The sequence below is a fragment of the Anguilla rostrata genome, chromosome 12 (genome assembly GCF_018555375.3).
Source record: "Anguilla rostrata isolate EN2019 chromosome 12, ASM1855537v3, whole genome shotgun sequence".
Lineage (NCBI taxonomy): Eukaryota > Metazoa > Chordata > Actinopteri > Anguilliformes > Anguillidae > Anguilla > Anguilla rostrata.
The window spans coordinates 14,502,104-14,520,469 of record NC_057944.1 but is presented as its reverse complement, the minus strand read 5'-3'; the positions used below and the strand labels follow the sequence as shown (position 1 = coordinate 14,520,469).

The 18,366-nt window shown below is 43.3% G+C and overlaps 1 protein-coding gene across 1 annotated transcript; it reads left to right on the top strand.

The window, feature by feature from the left end:
• The first annotated feature begins 1,556 nt into the window (after window positions 1-1,556).
• LOC135236771 (A disintegrin and metalloproteinase with thrombospondin motifs 8-like) lies at window positions 1,557-17,977 on the top strand. The gene is made up of 10 exons (XM_064303303.1): window positions 1,557-1,560; window positions 3,322-3,716; window positions 7,399-7,638; window positions 8,537-8,669; window positions 9,323-9,490; window positions 11,460-11,752; window positions 12,697-12,883; window positions 13,551-13,723; window positions 14,182-14,357; window positions 14,706-17,977. Exons 1-10 carry the CDS (start codon window positions 1,557-1,559, stop codon window positions 15,421-15,423), a joined length of 2,487 nt encoding a protein of 828 aa, XP_064159373.1. The 3' UTR covers window positions 15,424-17,977.
• The last annotated feature ends 389 nt before the right edge of the window (window positions 17,978-18,366 follow it).

The window sequence follows — 18,366 nt, the reverse complement described above, 5'->3', positions numbered from 1 at the left end:
GTCACCCTTTCAACGTCATCCCAAAGGTGCTCTATTGCACAGAGATCTGGAGTCACTCTCATGTTTCGCAGATGCAGCCTGAGATGATGCATGCTTTGTGACATTGCACATTGTCCTGCTGGCAGTATCCATTCGAAAAAGGATAGACTGTTACCATAAAGTGATGCACATGGTCAGCAACAATGCTTGCTCAATTAGTATTACTGGGCCTAAGGTGCGCCAAGAAAACATTCCCCACACCATCACATCATCAGCACCAGCCACTTGCATTGACACAAATTAGGATGGATTCATGGATTCATGCTGTTTACGCCAAATTCTGACCCTACCACCTGCATATCGCCACTGACCAGGCAACATTTTTCCAATCTTACATCATCCAGTTCAGGTGATCTGCTGTTGTCTCATTTTCCTGTTCTTAACTGACAGGAGTGGAACCCGTGTGGCCTTCCGCTGTTGCAGTGCATCCGCTTCAAGAATCAACATGTTGTGTCTTCAGAGATGCCATTCTGCACACCACTGCTGTAAACAGCTTTTATTTGAGCATTTGTAGCTTTTTCATGTGTAAGAACAAGTCTGGCCTTTCTCCCCTGACCTCTCTCATTAACAGGGTGTTTTCACTCAAAGAACTGTCACTCACTGGATGTTTTTTCTTCTTCTCTTTTTTTATTGGATTATTGTTTGTAAACTGTAGAGACTCGAGTCTAGTGCATGAAAATCCCATGAAGGCAGCTGTTTCTGAGATGCTGAAACCACCATATCTGACACAAACAATACCATGGTCAAAGTTGTGCAGCTCACACATAGATCACCCATTCTAATGTTTGCTAAAAGAACAACTAAACCTCTTCAACATGTTGCATGTGTTATACATTGAGTTGCATCCACACAATTCACTGTTTGGAGGGGCAGGCTATTTGCGCTAATGGGCAGGTGCACCTGCGGTGTAGGAGCAGTGTCAGAATTTAAATGCAAAAATACCGCAATCAGGTTTATAACATCCAATAACACGTGCACAAGCGGACGGACACACATTTTCGTCTGCATGTAACAATTCTGCCTCCTTGCGGTAGAAAAATATAAGGGACGAATATGCGCATGTAAGGACTTAGTTGAGTCCTCCCACGAAATTAAATGTAATATTAAAGATTACATCTCACAATGCCTGAAGCGCTCGGGCTAATTTCTGTATTTTATTTTATTTTTCAAATAGCTTATTTTCATAGGCTAAATTGTTGGAATACGTTGAGCATGTGTATAAACGCAGAACATGTCGGCGTGGGGTACATAATCAAAAATCAACATTTTGCATTTAATTTAATGGGAACTGTATCTGCATATTTTGCTCGCTATGAAAATGATTTGTAAAGTGGAACGATTGGGCCTACATTTATGACGCTGTGGACACATTTTTCCCAAACTGGCACAAAGTATTTGATTCCCGTTGGGACTGTAATAACCTATATCTTCATTTTGGAGTAATTTAAATTATACGTTTAATACACTCTCACTACAGATGATAAAACAATCGAGTTTCAGAGAAAAAAAAGTCGGGGATGGGTCAGTGATCCTATGATCTCTTAGTCCTGTGGCTCATTGATCTTTTTGATGTATTACTTTAATTTGTCGGTTGTATTGCATACAGTAACACGCACACACGTAATACAGAGAGAGGGAGAGAGAGAGATGGGGCGGGGGGGTCGTCTCGGCTACGCTCCCACTCAATTGCCCGATTCTCAGTTGCTTTGCTGAGTAGTAAATCAAGTTTGTTTCACAGTTGTAAACGCCACTGGGCTGTGGTTTCACTGGTAATTAATGTGTCACATTCATAAAACTCAGTTCAAAGAATTCTAACGATTGCCCCAGTAACTTAAAAACCATAGCACATTGTAATTATTGAGCAAACTTGCTGGGTCTCTGTCCGCTTTACTTTCAATAACACTTAGCCTATGCTTCAGCTTCAACTTTTGTCAAAAAATTAACCCTTAACTCGAGAAAGGGACAATTGGCCACACAACGAATGGTAGAGGGAACTTCATATGTGATTTGTCGATCAGCGTTACTCGTTTTTGTCTGTGCAATTAATATCACAATGCACTGACAACTTAATACGCACATTACCTTTATTTTATTTGACGTGTCATAACACGCGCGCACACACGCATTTTACACCAATCGGCGATAGGCCTTCACTGCATTTATTTATTTATTTACTCTAAACAAGACATAAAACTCTTTTTTTAATTATTATTAAGTATGAAAACTTAAACTGACTGTCCCTTTATGCTCCCACTAGGGTACATCCTCAGGCTACTTTCCCCTTTAGTTTTTAAGCCGTGCTCTGCCGTAGAAATAGCTAACTGGTCTTAAAACTATGTATACTATGGATAACTCGCGGTACCCTAGCATGTGCTGTGTACTGAGTTAATAATAGCTGTCTGGGAGTCAAAGTGGACATATTTAAGAAGGGGGAGTGTTCGTCCACTCTCATTGGGTCCGTTTGATCCAGGGGTTTTTCAAGCGGCGCGAGGGGGAGGAGAGATTGAAGCGGCAAGGGATATCAAAAATAAACCTCTTATGTCTAAGAATGGCAAGAAAGTATAAATACCACCGCTGCTAGCAGCCTTCGCTGGTGCTGCGGAGTGGACAGATCAGGGTTTTTAGCTCCTACACAACATTAGCTTCAGGATAACTTTAACAATTATGTTTGAAACCTTTAAATCAAGACTGGCTGTACAACAATTGTGCCACATTTCTTTGGACAAACTCGTGTAGGATTGCCGTTTTTTTGTTTTTATATATTGAAGAGTTGTTCGAATTATTAAAAAGAAAAACTGTATAAACCAACGTGAACAAAACCAGTTTGAAAGTTAGACTAGCCTATTATATTATTCTTATTCTATAGCCTATGCATTTTGTATGTAGCCTGCTCATAAACATTGAATATATCAATAGCCTATATATTTGTGGTATAACTGAACGCGCTTTACATAGAATAGGAAGAGACGTATACTATTCAGCAGTGAGGACATGTTCAAACTACAACTTATTTTCTCAATAATTTTCAATTGCCAGTGTAGCATATAAATCGGCCGCTTTTGGAAATCATGAGCAACGCGCACTTCAACTTGTCGCATCTGGTAAGGAATTACCTTAAATGAGAACCGGTTGGAACAGCATGAGCACCGAACTCTAAATTCGCGTATTAAGGTATCTTCAACGCTAATAATTGTACCCGGAGACAGCAGAATCAAAGTTCCTTCTAAAGCAAGGATCTCCAAGATATGTACGACGACAGGAAGAGGTCCTGAAAAGGATTAGATCCGGAGAAGATTAGTTCCTACTCGGGGACGGTAGACTCAAACCAGGACTCTGTTGTGGCTGTCAGTCTCTGCTATGGGATTCAGGGATCGTTTATAACGGAAGGAGATGAGTATCTGATTGAGCCCAAGGCTTTCAGCATCGGGGAACGGGAGACATCCACCTCCAAGGTACATGTAATCAGAAGAAGGGTTTTTGCTGACACGAAAAGCGACCTCAAAATCGTATTTGATCAAGTGGGAGATGAGAGCCAAGGAAAACTCGTTTTACCCGAGGCGGACGTATATTCGCCAAGGATGCCGAGAAAAAGACGCTTTGTATCCGCACCAAGATATGTTGAAACTTTAGTGGTTGCAGATGCCTCAATGGCACATTTCTACGGAGACGAGATAAAGGTAAGCAGAGCGCTTATTTAAATGCTAACTATTACATCAACTGATTGTAAAAGACCATAGAGGACTAAAAATTGTACCTAAATATTCATGAATTACTGTAACCTAACGACAGGGTCCTATGGTCTACGGCGTTACTTTTTTTTTGATCAAGCACATAATAGCCTAACGCATTCAGGATTCTGCCCGTAACCTACATTGTATTATATCTGGAGTCCACTCTATAATTCCTTTCAGGTTATTTCAAGTTTTCGCTTGCGTGTAGATATTGCATGTTATTATTATTATTATTATTATTAGTATCATTAGTAGTATCATTAGTCTTTCTTGAAAAGTTTTTTTTTTTAATTATGCAAAAACAGATCGTATATATTTTTTTTAAATTAATTAATTAATTTATTTATTTATTTTTTCACTGTTGCCACAACTCAGATTAAAGAATTAAAGATCGTGACCCACACAAGAACCAAACTGATCTGGAGGTGAGGATACCGAAACAGGTCAATATGCATAGTCGTGTTAATCTTAATTCGCTATTCAAGGTGTCCAATCACGACATAGCCATAAAGTACTTTACAGAATTGCAGTTTATGGTTAATTTTACCAAGATGGTGGACTGCGACTAAGATTGATACGTTGAATGCATGAGTTCCGAGGGGGGCGTGAGCGAAGGAGTCGAATCACCATTTCCGATAACATTACAGTGCTGATCAACACGTAGGCTACACCGAGTCTGAAACGTGTGGGTGAAAATGAAGTCTTTAGTCATTCCATAAATAGTGAACGTTGTTGCAAGCTCGGTGTTCAGCTAACAAAGATATTATAGCCTACTCATTGCAGAAATATTGTTTACCTCATTTTAGAACATTTAGAGAAGGGTTCAGCATGTAAGATTGTAATATTTGACAACGTGCTACGCAGTAAAGCGTTCAATGTTAATTCAACTCCCTGTTGGACTCATATGTACTCTGTTGGAGTTGAATTAACACTGGATATTTTACTGTGTATATGGCATAGGTTGACCAAGGCAGACCACAAATCATTTAATAAAAAAAAACTGAACATGTAATCTGCAATGCTTCATGAAGTTCCGACACGTTTCACATTCATAAAATGTTTATCCTAGCACAAAGAGCTGAAAAGCTATGTGTGAAATCTACTGAGCAGTCAGACACTGGTTTAGTTTACAAACGCCACGTGGTATGCTGTTTCTGCCTACCGCCCTGCTGCTAGCAAAAACTACATAAATCAACATGGACGAAGTGGTTTTGGAAATAACAGTTTTTGCCTTCTCCCTCTGTGTTTTTTGTATTTTGAGTAAGCGGATTAGTATGAATAAAACTTGTATTTCAATTGCCAACCTAAGACTTGGTAGCCTATGCTTTTGAGAAGGAAAAAAATGAGTTTTACAAGATGATGATACACTAACTGAAAGAAATCAAAATCTCCAAATATATATGGAACAAAAAAAATAAATATTGCTGTTTGAAAAATGCTTAGGACAGAGCACAAGACCAACTTCAGACTACAAGAGGTTTCTAGTTGCCAGAATTTCAATGGGCACAAACTCGATTTGTTACTCAAACAGCATGTGTAATTGTGATTCTCACACAGGCTTTACACTGGGATTATTTTAATTTTCCTATTTGAGAACTTCTCATTCTTTTGTACAAGAGTTCTATTATGCACAGATGTTTTTGGGGAGAGGGGAGGGTGTTGGAATGTTTGTTTCTCAGCGCTCTCCTGTGGCTACGGAGACCATTGATTTCATTTGTCACTGCAAGAAGGAGCAATTTGGCAGTGGGCTGGAGCAGGGAAAGGACACTTCTTAAAATTCTTGGTCTTCTGCCCGCAGCTTTGTCCCTCCTTGTCCAGTTAACAGAAAGAGACCGCAGCATGTTTTTGTCCAGTAATTTAAAAATAGACGCAGTCATGGCCATGTGTGCTCTTTAACTTTTCAAATAATTTGTCTGAAGGTGGAATGTAGGGGAATTTTTTCTATCCCAAAAGAAGAAAGAGGGGAAGATTTAGAGGTCACTTTTTTTTGTCAGATGAATTTCCCCTTTATTCCTTTATTTTCTGCCAGAATTCAAATTCCTGTGCCATGACAAAATGGAACTGCTTATCGGCAGCTCATATTTGGAGATGAAATGCAGAAAGACACGGGGATATAATATTTCAGTGAGCCTCGTCCTCTTATCTGACGTTTTACAGCGACGGCATCACTAACTTGAAAGTGCACCGGACCATAAATTTGGGCACCGGCACTTGCAGTCTGTGTAGACTAACCCTCTCTGGACACTGCAGAGCAGCATGCATCTGCCTTCATAGAGCTCCAACTTGTGCCATGTGGAACTGAAGAAAAAAAAAACCCACAATTTGTTTTTGTGGTTCTCCCACCAATGTAATTAGAGGGAAGAAACAAGCAAAGTATCCCATGGCCTCGTGGTTTGGAGTTGACTCGCTTCCCTGGTTAACTCTGCTACCCAGATTCAGCCACAGAATGTGGTTGGATGGTCACTCAGGGGGTTCTGAACACAGTGTGAGTGCTCTTTCTGTGAGTCTCCGGAACAGTCACAGATTAAATGGCATATTGTGTTTTATTCACTGGAACACTGTAGCTACTGTTGGAGATGGCTGCACTTCCACTTTTATGTTGGTGGTTTCCCACAGGGCTTCTGGTGTGCCAGTTTTGCCACATGCCTCGCGGTTTAACTGATGTATACCTTTTGACGCAGGCCAGCTGCATAGCTGATGGTTGAATTCAGTAACCTAGCTGTGTTTGGGGAGTTGTGTGAAGAGTTATGAGATTCTGAAAACAGAACCTGCACTGGGTTTGGCTGGTCAGTGCTGTCTGTCTCACTCCTGTCTCAAGTGTTGGCTCGGCCTTGCTGGTTTGGGCGTATGACCTGGAGTCTACTGTGGTGGGACACAGTTTCGATTGTCCCACCACAGGTAGGGTTGGTGGGTATAACTGCAGTTACTGCAGTTATACCCGCCAACTGTGTTTACAACTGCATTGGCTCTTTGCAGTAACACAACACACACATTTAGGTCACTGGTTGTTATGAGTGAGAGATACACCTCTCCTCTAATCAGCACTAGCTGTCTCCTGTAGAAATATGTGGGCTGTTGCATGTAAAACATTCACTGGCTCTCTTGAGAGTGCATTGGAGGAGTGAATATGCTTCAGTTACAGTGCTCCTGGTCAGAAAATGCTCGTACTACAGCAGGGGTGTACAACAAGGGCCAATCCATTTCAGGATTGTGTGCGGACATTTGCCAACATTTATTTAATTAGCCCAATCATATCTTGATCTGATGTGTATAAGCACCAGCTACAGCCACAGACTGCAAGTGTATCCTAGAGATTGTACTGTGCTCAAGTACAGGAATGAAGCAGTGTAGTTTATAGAGCTGTAGGAAATGGTAATCGGTTGGAACAAAAACCAGCACACAGATCGGCCCTCCAGGACCGGAGTTGTGCACCCCTGTACTACAGCATTACCTTGTGATGCACAGTTGGTGAGCCAGAGAAAAAGTTAATTTAAAAAAACAGGACAGGTATGATTAACTTTAGCGCTGCAGATCGAGTGGCGGTGTGAACCTCCGCTAAGCGCCCCTCGTCCTGCTCAGGTCCCTGCACAGCGGGAGCTCTCTGGTGACACGCTCGCTCTCTCCGCAGCACTACGTCCTGACGCTGATGTCCATGACGGCGCAGATATACCGGCACCCCAGCATCAAGAACTCCATCAACATGGTGGTGGTGAAGATGCTGGTGGTGGAGGACGAGGACGTGGGACCGTCCGTCTCCAGCAACGGGGGGGTGACTCTACGGAACTTCTGCTCCTGGCAGCAGATATTCAATCCCCCCAGCCACAGGCACCCGGAGCACTATGACACCGCCGTCTTCTTCACCAGAGAGGTGAGAGCCCAGGATGGATGACCATTGTGACATCACTCCCAGGGGTTTGTTAGATGTACAGGATGATTCTTCCTGGATAGTGAGTGAGTTAGAGAACAGGCTGCACCCCCACAGGACTCGGAAGCTAAGAAGCCAGTCCTGGAATTCTGCAGGGATTAAATGAGTTGTGTTTAATTAAACCATGGTATCTAAATTAGCCTGGACAAGTCAACCTGATAAGAAATAATGAAAATATGTAAGTCTCAAGGAGTTTTTATCTGTTCAGAGACGGTTTATAACAGTGCTACAGATAAATTCTTTTGAGGCGACAGAAGTCAGAAAAGACTACAGGTGGGAGCTCTCTGACACATGGCATGTGCTTGAACTGTCTGAAAAATGTGTGCTGGGTTTCCATGGGGATAAGACATGGGGGGTGCAGTGCTGTTTGCTGCTGTGCTGCATTCTGTCTGGCACGAGTAGTACTTCTGTTCAACAAGGTATGCACATGCTGCATTTAATTGCACTGCCTTTCCTGGGTCCAGATGTGGTCTGAATCATAGGGATGCCCTGTGGTCTGTCCTGTGTCCTAACCCTTGTAGATATTAGTCAAAGTGACAGAGAGCTCCACACTGATATAGAAAGCTCCAACAGGAATGCTTGTTGAAGCACACTTTGGATACCACACAGTTAATATTTTTTTTTCTTTCTTTTTTTCTCACTTCACCAGCCATCAGAGTCTGCCAAGAATATTTATTTGCTACGTTTTATGGTGGAAACGCTGACAATATGTTTTGCTGGCAAGAGATTGCTTAGAAAAAAAAGGTAGAAACAGAGGGAGGGAAAAAAGAGAGTGTCTGGAAGGAATGGAGCGGTATCTGAAGATGCGCTCACTGTCTGAAACGTCTCCCCTCGTTTTCAGGATATCTGCGGACACAAGAGCTGTGACACATTAGGGGTGGCGGATGTGGGGACCATGTGTGACCCCAAAAGGAGCTGCTCCGTCATTGAAGACAATGGCCTGCAGGCTGCCTTCACAGCAGCCCACGAGTTAGGTGCGTATATTCATAAATAATCTTACATCATACAGTATGTATGCATCACATACTGTATTCATACATGTTCTGGAGTTTCCACTCTTTTTCATGGATGTTTTGGGTTAATGGAAGTGGCTTTTAGATCATATTAGATATTAGAGTATATAGGTACACTGGGTCTATTGGTTTAAAACATGTACATTACAATTATTAATGCTTGTTGTTTCAGAACATTTGATCAAAAGGTCAAAATGCATATTATTGGAGTGCACTGGGTATAACGACTTGGAAGTCTGTTGGTTGCGTTAACCTGTCCATTTCATTTGACAGCCTTGATGGATGGGTATTATTTGCATGGTAATCCACAAAACCATAGCCACCATAACCGAAACTGACCCAGGGTAGTCAGAATGAAGCAAATGTGGCTAAATTGGTCCCAATGTAGTCAGAAGTGCCCAATATAAGAAGATCCATCCCAATGCTGTCAGAACCAACCCGGTGTATGAATTGAGTGAAGTCAGAATTGGGCTGATGTAGTCAGAACCATCCCAGCTTAGTGAGAACTGACCCAATGCAATCAAAGCCGTGCCAATGTAGTCAGAATGGATGGCGATGAAGCCTTTGTGAAGCAGTCAGAAACATGACAGACGATCCTATCTTCCTGTCTGCAGGCCACGTGCTCAGCATGCCTCATGATGACTCTAAGAACTGCGAGCAGCTGTTCGGGGATCTGGGGCAGCATCACATGATGGCCCCCTTGTTTATTCACCTCAATAAGACCCAGCCCTGGTCCCCCTGCAGCGCCCTCTACGTCACGCAGTTCTTTGACAACGGACACGGTAGGCACAGCCCCGAACGCTAACTGTCAAACTGCTCTGTTTATTTCGTCACCTTTTAAGAAATGAAAAAAATTCATTTGGAATGGCCAATCACGTGCCTGTAATATAGATTTATACAGTAGGAATGAAATTCCAGTGCAGATGGTGCATGCGAAAGGTATCTGATCAGCCAGAAGAGTCACTAAGTCACTACATTCACTTCCCCACATTCACTGAGGTGGCAGGTCACTGAGGTGGGAATAACCTGCCACTTGAAACCTTCACTCTCAGGACTGTGGCCAATATTGGACTCCTGGCCACAGCTGGCTCTGGCGGATGGTCAGTCGGTTACACATAATTATGACATAGCAAAACAGAATCAGGTTTACTATTTACTGGCCTTAGTACATGTCTGTCAATACATAACCAAACCTTAAAGTCTTTCAGTATGAGTTTCAGTAAGGAAGTTTTGAAACCTACATCATGAAACATTTACCTGTCATCCCTACATCTTAACTTTCAATGATAAAACAGGTTACTATTTAAAAGAGCCAAACATAATGTACAGCATGTTCTGTACGGTGTGTACCATAGTAAATCAAACCTTTCGTTTTTTTTCCCACAAACTCAAAGCTTGCTTTTTATTTTATATTTTGTCTTGCTCCTGCCAAACAGTAAGGCTCCGGTGAAGTGGTGGGCTTTTTTGGGATTGAAGGATTTAAGGGAAATCCGACAGTACTATTTCTCAAAAGCGTATTTTCTTTTACAATACCTTTCCTGCCTCGGCTTGCTCCCGACCGCAAATTACGGACTATGGAAAACCGCACTATTTAATTCTGCTGGGAGATTAAGGTTAATAGCCTGCAGAGCGTGTCTGCTCTTCTCTGGTTTCCAGCTACTGTGTGCTTGCGGTTGTGCTGATGGTACTGGACTTAGACAGTCCGAGCAGATACCACACGGGAATGCCATTAGAAGCTCCGGGTCTGCCGGTCAGCGGGGTGGGGGATGGGGCTCGGGCTGACCTTGCTATCGTGGGGCGTGCGCAGAGAAAGCCGGCGGTATGTGGAACGTGCCTCTTTGGACCACGGCGGCTAACTCCGGTGTGGAGCAATGCAGCAGCAGATCCAAAGGAAAGGGGTTTGCGTTGTGAAACGGCGACATCTTGGCGGATTTATATCCCTCAGCGTCTCGAACTGTCTTCGCTCTAAGCCGCTCGTCTGGGTCTGAGTCACCAGACGAAGATTTCTCGAGCATTCCTGGTTTAACAACTGCTTTCCCTCACAGCAAAAATCGCCTCACAGCCAAGAACATCTTTTCTTTATCAGTTGAACAATGAGCACAAAGCAAACTGCTGTGTTGTGCAATGTACTTGAGACTCATGCCAAGACGCAGTCGGTCCTAATCAAAGGATGAGTATTAGGTCTGTGGCTCAAAGAAGAAACGCAAATCTGCAAATGAATCTGTTTCGTGCATTAACTGAAAGTGTGCTATAGAATCATGTCTGAAAAGTGAAACTTAGGGTTAATCTATCAAACTTTAAGTGGTCAGATTGAAGTGCTAAGAATGTATAAACCCACCTTGTAATGAAATCTCTTTGCTTTAACATTTGCATGTCAAACCAGCACTTTTCTTTCATGTTATTTTTCGATATGTTGCAGTAAACCATTTTATTTCAGTCTCCCAATGGTGCATATCTGTAAAATAATATCAGGGAATTATTATATCTTATTTATGTGTGTATTTGAAGAGGTTTCCAGACACTGCAGCAGCTGTTTGAGTGGACATGTTTGGATTTTGCATTTACTGTTGCTGCCTTCTTGCTGCAGTTTCTGATTTCCGCTGTTTTTGCCCGCTCGGAGAAGTCCTCCAGATGTGCGCTGATGTTGTGGATTCCCAGAATGTCTGCCACATGAGTCAAGCATGCTTTCATTTCACAATCTCCCTACCTGTTGATTTAATGCGGGACGCCCCCCTTGCTCCTTTAACGCAGGGGACTGCCTGCTGGACAAACCGGACAAGACCATGCCCCTTCCCACCGAGCTGCCGGGCCTGACCTACGACCTGGACCGGCAGTGCCAGCAGGTCTTCGGCGAGGAGTTCACGCACTGCCCCAACACCTCCGACTCCGACGCCTGCGGCCAGCTGTGGTGCCAGGAGGACGGGGAGGCGCATTGCACCACCAAAAATGGCAGCCTGCCGTGGGCGGACGGCACGGCCTGCGGCGACAACCGCACCTGCCTGAGCGGCGTGTGCCTGCCTGCCGGCGAAGTCCTGCAGCCGAAGGTGAGCTCCCCTCCCCCGCCCCCGGAGCCCGGCTGAGAGGCCTCTCCTCGCGTCCAGACGGGAGCTACGGTCACGCTAGCCCTTTACACCATTCGTTAAAGATTTAATGTGATTGCATGTCTGATGTCTCACCCGCCCTGTCCGCGTGCCCTGACCGGGGGGCTTCAGCGCTCGTCCCACCCAGCCGCGAGCAGCCTTAATGGAGTATGCGCTGACCTTTCTGTGGAGCAGCCAGGTCTCGTGTGCCCCAGCTGAAAATAATCAATGCCCCCCGATCTGTTTGCCAAATGTTGGTCTGACTGTTTCTCAGATTGCATTCTGTGCAGCGCTTTAAAAACAGACCCTCCAGCAGGGCTTCAGCATGTGCTGGCAGTCAGACAAGTTTTTAGACCTTGTTGAAAAAAAAAATAAAAAAGAAAAATCCCTGCGGAAACACACGTGTTGAGTGTGTGTTCCCCCGGCGCGCCGCGGATTTCGCAAGCCGGTGACACATGGGTCAGGAATGCGGGAGACGGCAGGCGCGTGCCATCATGGAGAGCTGATCTGGCGGAGCCATAGTGGGAAGGGAAATAGAAACGGCTTCTCTGTGTCACTGTCACTGTAACAATCTCTCTGTAACGGTGTTAGCTTCACTGCAACAGCCTCTCTGTAACAGCCTCTCTGTAACAGTGTCAGCGTCACTGTAACAGCCTCTCTGTAACAGTGTCAGCGTCACTGTAACAATCTCTCTGTATCGGTGTTGGCTTCACTGTAACAGCCTCTCTGTAACAGCATTGGCTTTACTGTAACAGCTTCTCTGTAACAGCATTGGCTTCACTGTAACAACCTCTCTGTAACAGCATTGGCTTTACTGTAACAGCCTCTCTGTAACAGTGTAACAGCCTCCCCATAATGCTGTTGGTGCTCACTGTAACAGTGTTTGCCTCCCTGTTTTGGTGTTGCAGGTGGTGGTTGACGGGAGCTGGGGACCATGGGGGCAGTGGGGGCCGTGCTCACGGACGTGTGGAGGCGGGGTGGAGTTCTCTCACAGAGAGTGCAGTGACCCTGAGCCTCAGCATGGGGGAAAGTACTGCGAAGGACAGAGAGTCAAATACATGTCCTGCAATACTCAGCCCTGTCCAGACAACAATGGTAAACACGAGCGCATGATCACACATACACATGCACACAAACACACATGCACGCTGCCAACTACTTTACCTTAGCGCACAGACACACATACGCTCACACACCATCAACTACTTTACCTCAACACACAGGCACACACACAATCACACACACATACAGAAGCAATACACTGGTGAATTACATGTACTCTTCATTCTCCACTCTCACACTAGGAGAATATTCATTGCAAAGATCTACAATGAGCAAATTTTATCATTTAAATGCTCTTGAAGTGCAGGTCTTATTAGATAGCCTTTATTGTAGGTTGTGCCAAAAGCTAACTCAGTAGTTAACAGAGTGGTGTGTATTTTATTGGTGTGTAACAGTGATTAAAACTGATTTATCTAAATTAGATTTTTCATTTAATCTCCCTAACATGATGTGCAGAAAGCGGCTGTGTGTTTTCCTGGAGTATTAAGATCACTGGCACAATTGTTAATCAAGGATAATTTATGAATACAGGTTGAGATCATTGATCAGTTCAAAGGCAAGTTCAACTGTGTTTTAGAGGGAAGTAGCACCGGTGTCAACATAGTAACACTGTGACTAGCATATCCCTTGTTGCCTGCTTCTCTCTGATCCTGGCTGATAATGGGACACATTTAGCTTTATTTCGGTCTCTTTGTTGCAGGCAAGAGCTTCAGAGAGGAGCAGTGCGAGAAGTACAACAGCTTCAATTACCTGGACTTCCACGGGTACATGAAGCAGTGGATCCCCAAATACGCGGGCGTGTCCCCGCGGGACAGGTGCAAACTCTTCTGCCGTGCGAAAGGAAGCAGCGAGTTCAAAGTGTTTGAGGCCAAGGTGTGTCCCAATCCTGGACTTACCCTTACCCTTAACCATTCCACATCATTCACTGCATTACACCGCAAACGGACGGTTTATTATTCATTGCTGTTATAATGTGTATGTGCGCATGCATATTGATGTGTAATTTTTAGAGTCATAGTTCATAGCTCTCAGTGCCCTCTTCTGTAATCATTCACTTCTTCCCTTTCTCCTGTAAATTCCCAAAATAGAGGGTGCAATAACTCTTTCACCCCCTCCCTCGCTCAATTTGTTTCTTGTCAGAATAATTCATTACTTGTTGATTTAACCCATAAATCAAAGCACAGCTTATGCTTAGCCATACAAATGACATGGTTTATCTTTAGAGTCTTATCTTTAGAGAAAAGCTGCATGTGCTTCACACTGTCCCTGCGAGTTCCGAGCAGAACATTCCGTCACCACGGCTCCTGCCATTTGCTTAATTTGTCCTCCAGGTCATTGACGGCACCACATGCAGTCCGGACACCACCTCCATCTGTGTGCAGGGCCAATGTGTCAAAGCCGGCTGTGACCTGGAGATCGGATCCAGCAAGAAGCTGGACAAGTGTGGCGTGTGCGGAGGCAATGGATTTAGCTGCAGGAAAATTACAGGCTCCATGAACAAAGCCACGTAAGTGTGGGGCTTTGGCTATTTTTGAAGCACAGTCACACACAAAACATTGCTTGCATGGACAACTATACACACACCTGCACACATGGGCAGACACACATACAGAACAGTACAGTGCAGTACAGAAGTGCACTGCTTAGAATTTTATCACCAAGGACAGCCAAACTTCAAATAACTAACTTTATTATAGTTAGTTAATGCAGTGCAGATGCTTAGCTGCAGGTTTCTCTAATAGAGATAACCTTACCACACTAGAGCTGTATGCGTTATTAAAAATTCACGATAAACATCTTATTACAAAAACATGGCTGGGCATAATCAAGCTGTGTTTGTTGTTGTTTTTTTCAGTTTTGGTTACAGTGACATTGTGACCATTCCCGCGGGGGCCACCAACATCGACGTCAAGCAGCGCAGCCACCGCGGGATCACGCACGACGGGAACTACCTGGCCGTGAGGCGCGAGGGCGGCGCCTACATCCTCAACGGGAACTTCTCCGTGTCCACCGTGGAGCAGGACATCCCGGTGAAGGGCGCGGTGCTGAAGTACAGCGGCTCCTCCACCACGCTGGAGCGGATCCAGAGCTTCCGCCAGCTGCAGGAGCCCATCACCATCCAGCTGCTGGCCACGGCCGGCGAGGCGTCTCCGCCCAAGGTCAAGTACACCTTCTTCATCCCCAAAGACGTGTCCTTCAGCAAGGCCAAAGAGAGGAAGAGCTCCCTGCACGCCCTCCAGCCCTTCGGCGTCCCCCAGTGGACTCTCGGGGAGTGGTCCGAGTGCTCCAAAACCTGTGGCTCGGGGTGGTCCCGGCGGCACGTGGAGTGCAGGGGGGAGAGCGGCCTCCTCTCCAGCCTCTGCGACAGGGACCTGAAACCCTCGGACATTCGGCCGTGCGCTGACCTCCCCTGCCCCCTCTGGCAGATGGGCCCCTGGTCCTCCGGGCCCGGAGAGCGCCATCGCAGCGTGGTCTGCATGGACTACATGGGAAAGGTGGTGGAGCCCGACAAGTGCGACCCAGCCAAAAAACCTAGACCTGTCTCCGGAGGGTGCCTTTCCCAAGAGTGCTGAGGCCCTAGCAGCTGTGCAGAGCTGGTGTGGAGAGAGAGAGAGAGTGAGAGAGAGAGAGAGAAAGAGAGAGAGAATATGGAGGAGTAGAGTAGTGAACTACTAACCGGCCACCCCTGACCGTGCTTCGGAGAAAAGCAGGCAATCTAGGTTACAGATGAGAGAAAAGTGCACTAACTGACCCCAATTGTTGTCACACAGCATTAGCCTGTTTGAAAGATTAACTTAATTTTGTCATTGAGTTTTATTGTTGTTGTTTTTTTAATAACCACTATTGAAGTTTTTACCCAATAGAGATCTACCTCAGAGGATGTGAAATTGTGATCTTGTAGATGTTAGGTGAAGATACTGTATGCGTATTTTTTTATTCACCAAGGGAAGCTACCTTTGCATGATACCTGCTGACAGACATCATTGGAGTGAAAATACCTCCACTCTCCCCCTGCAGAGTTTCTTGTTCTACAGCTCAGGCCAACAACTGAACAGAAACATGGATTCAGAGTACAACTCCCCTCCTGCTTGACCTTTATCACCATTTACAATTTTACTGTGGCAAAGCAGCCAAGGATATTTCCTTTAGTGTTTTCTTGAATCATTATTGTTTGAAAGGAAACGTGCATGAGCAAAATGAATTTCATACAAAAGTACGGCCTCTGAGTAATTTATACATTCTAAACTTTAAACTGTTTAAATCCTTTCTGTCTGTTGCAATGCTGCATAGATCCAATCTCAGTGTATACAGTACACCTTGTACATTAACAACCTAAAAGCATGAATATAATCATTGAAGCTGTTTCATAACAGAATACAGCATGTATAAAATCATATGTTTCCAATCTATGCATCCCTTTTTTTAAAGAAATTATATCATTAAAAATTTCTCCTTTCAGCACTGACTTAACATTTAGGTCAGATCATCAGAGAACGTAAGGAACAGTTCCAGAATGGGATCATGAAATTTATTTTGCAGTGTACTGACATTCATTTATATAGCCATACTTTCAAGGCTATTACAAGAACATGTTTCAATCTTTCTAAAAACTAAGCCTTTTAAATCCATTGTGAAATTATGCTATTTCAGTCATAAAGCCACATGAGTACTATCAGAAAAACCTTTTATTTTATTTTACCTTAATTTTCCTAAGGATTGGCCCAGTCTATTTCTACATTTTGCTATATTTTTACTATAGTAATATGCATCTAAAATAAAAGGTATTGCTAGAAAAAAATCATAATAATAATGAGGATCGTCATATAAGCTCGTGTCTCATGCAGTTTACCTGTGATAAACTGGGGGCCACAAACAGAACCTGTTGTCATGAAATGACAATAGATACAAGCTACAAATATTATTTTTTTTTGTTGTTGTATGAGAAGTACAGATGTACAGAAATATTTCCACCACACCAAATGTTTCCAAAAATAATGTTGGGCAAAAGTGTCTTTCCAGTGCTTCATGCATACCATACTGTATTTTCAACTTTCTTTGGTTGGGGGGGGGGGGGGGGGGCTTTCGTATTTCTTTCCTTTTTGCCTCACGAAAAGGCAAAAAAATCTTTTTACTGAGACTTTTAAAACACAAGTGCTTTTTTCCTCGTTTATTAAAACGAATGTCATGGTTTCTCTGTTGTTTGACAATGTACAGTGGTGACTTCCTGTTCCTGTCTTAGGCAACTGGAGGTTATATGCACCCATCATCATTTGAAATGGACAGTATTCATCCTTCATCTTCAGGAAACTTTCCCTTTGTGACAAAATCGCAACAGATGCAGTTGTACAATAGTTTGAACAAATCAGGAACTGAATTTATATCTGTTCTTTTTCGTAGAAGAGTATGAAATTAGATTTGGAGTTTTTTTACACTTGTGTAAAAAGAATCATAGCTTAGGAGATGACTTGCTCCTTGCAGCAACGGTCAGGAGTCTGATCTAATGCACCCCAGTGTGACAAAGGCGGTGGGGTTTCCCACCATTTCCTCTTGTCAGTGTAGTTACTTACCCCTTTTTTAAGCGTCAGCAAAAGAGGCCTTTCATCTTTGAAAGGAGTATGGTGAGAGATATATTGGAATTCAACCAAAGAGAGTCAGTGTAAAAAAAAGGAATATGCTTATTGGCTGTCCTATGTCAGTTGTCTAGCAGCTAACATTCTGCCACATGCAGAGTTCAACTGGTTTTCTTAATAATATTTTGTGCTGTTTAAAAATATGTGTAATTCAAGATTCAAAAGGAAAACAATGCTCTTTTATGTCAATGTTTTGTACTTCAGATATCTCGATATTTAATTGTGTGATGTAGCATTCCGGTTGTGTACAAAAGACAAAAGAAAACAAAAAAACAAAACAAAAAAAATGTAATGGCATTGTATCCCTTCAGTGAAGGACTGTACTATTGCATTATTATAGCTTCCTTTCAAAGCTATTTATTTTTGTAAAATTTATACATTTGGACATCAAATTATAACAGTATGATTTTTAGATGCTGCTGTTTTCCAGAATTATATGTAATTAACAAATGGTATAAAAACTAAATAAATGAATAAAGATGCCTCTATTAACAGACTTTGATTTGTCTTTTATTTTTTCCGATCGGTGACCAAGACTCCAGGTATGCTGTACATGCCATAAACTGCTGCAGAAATGCAGTTCTGATGTTAACAAGGCTCTTCAGTAGTAATTATTAATTTTGTTTATGCTGTCAGTAGATATAGCATACATATTCTACAACAGACTGCAGATTTTGGCCAGATGTTTATAAGATGCTACTAATCTCATTACTAATATGAATATGTACTTCTGTTTAAAGCCAAAAAAGATTCATTACTATTTCTGTTCCTGATCACATGTGCATATACTACAGCACTCCAATGGCATCATTGAGGTTTACTGAACATGGAGATACAGTATATCACAGATATTAATAGGTCCTAAAACATTTTTTTTTTTAAGGG

Coding starts and splice junctions, on each gene's coding strand:
- LOC135236771 (XM_064303303.1), top strand. Junction 7,639..8,536: donor CCGTCTTCTTCACCAGAGAG/GTGAGAGCCCAG, acceptor CCTCGTTTTCAG/GATATCTGCGGACACAAGAG. Junction 8,670..9,322: donor CACAGCAGCCCACGAGTTAG/GTGCGTATATTC, acceptor TCCTGTCTGCAG/GCCACGTGCTCAGCATGCCT.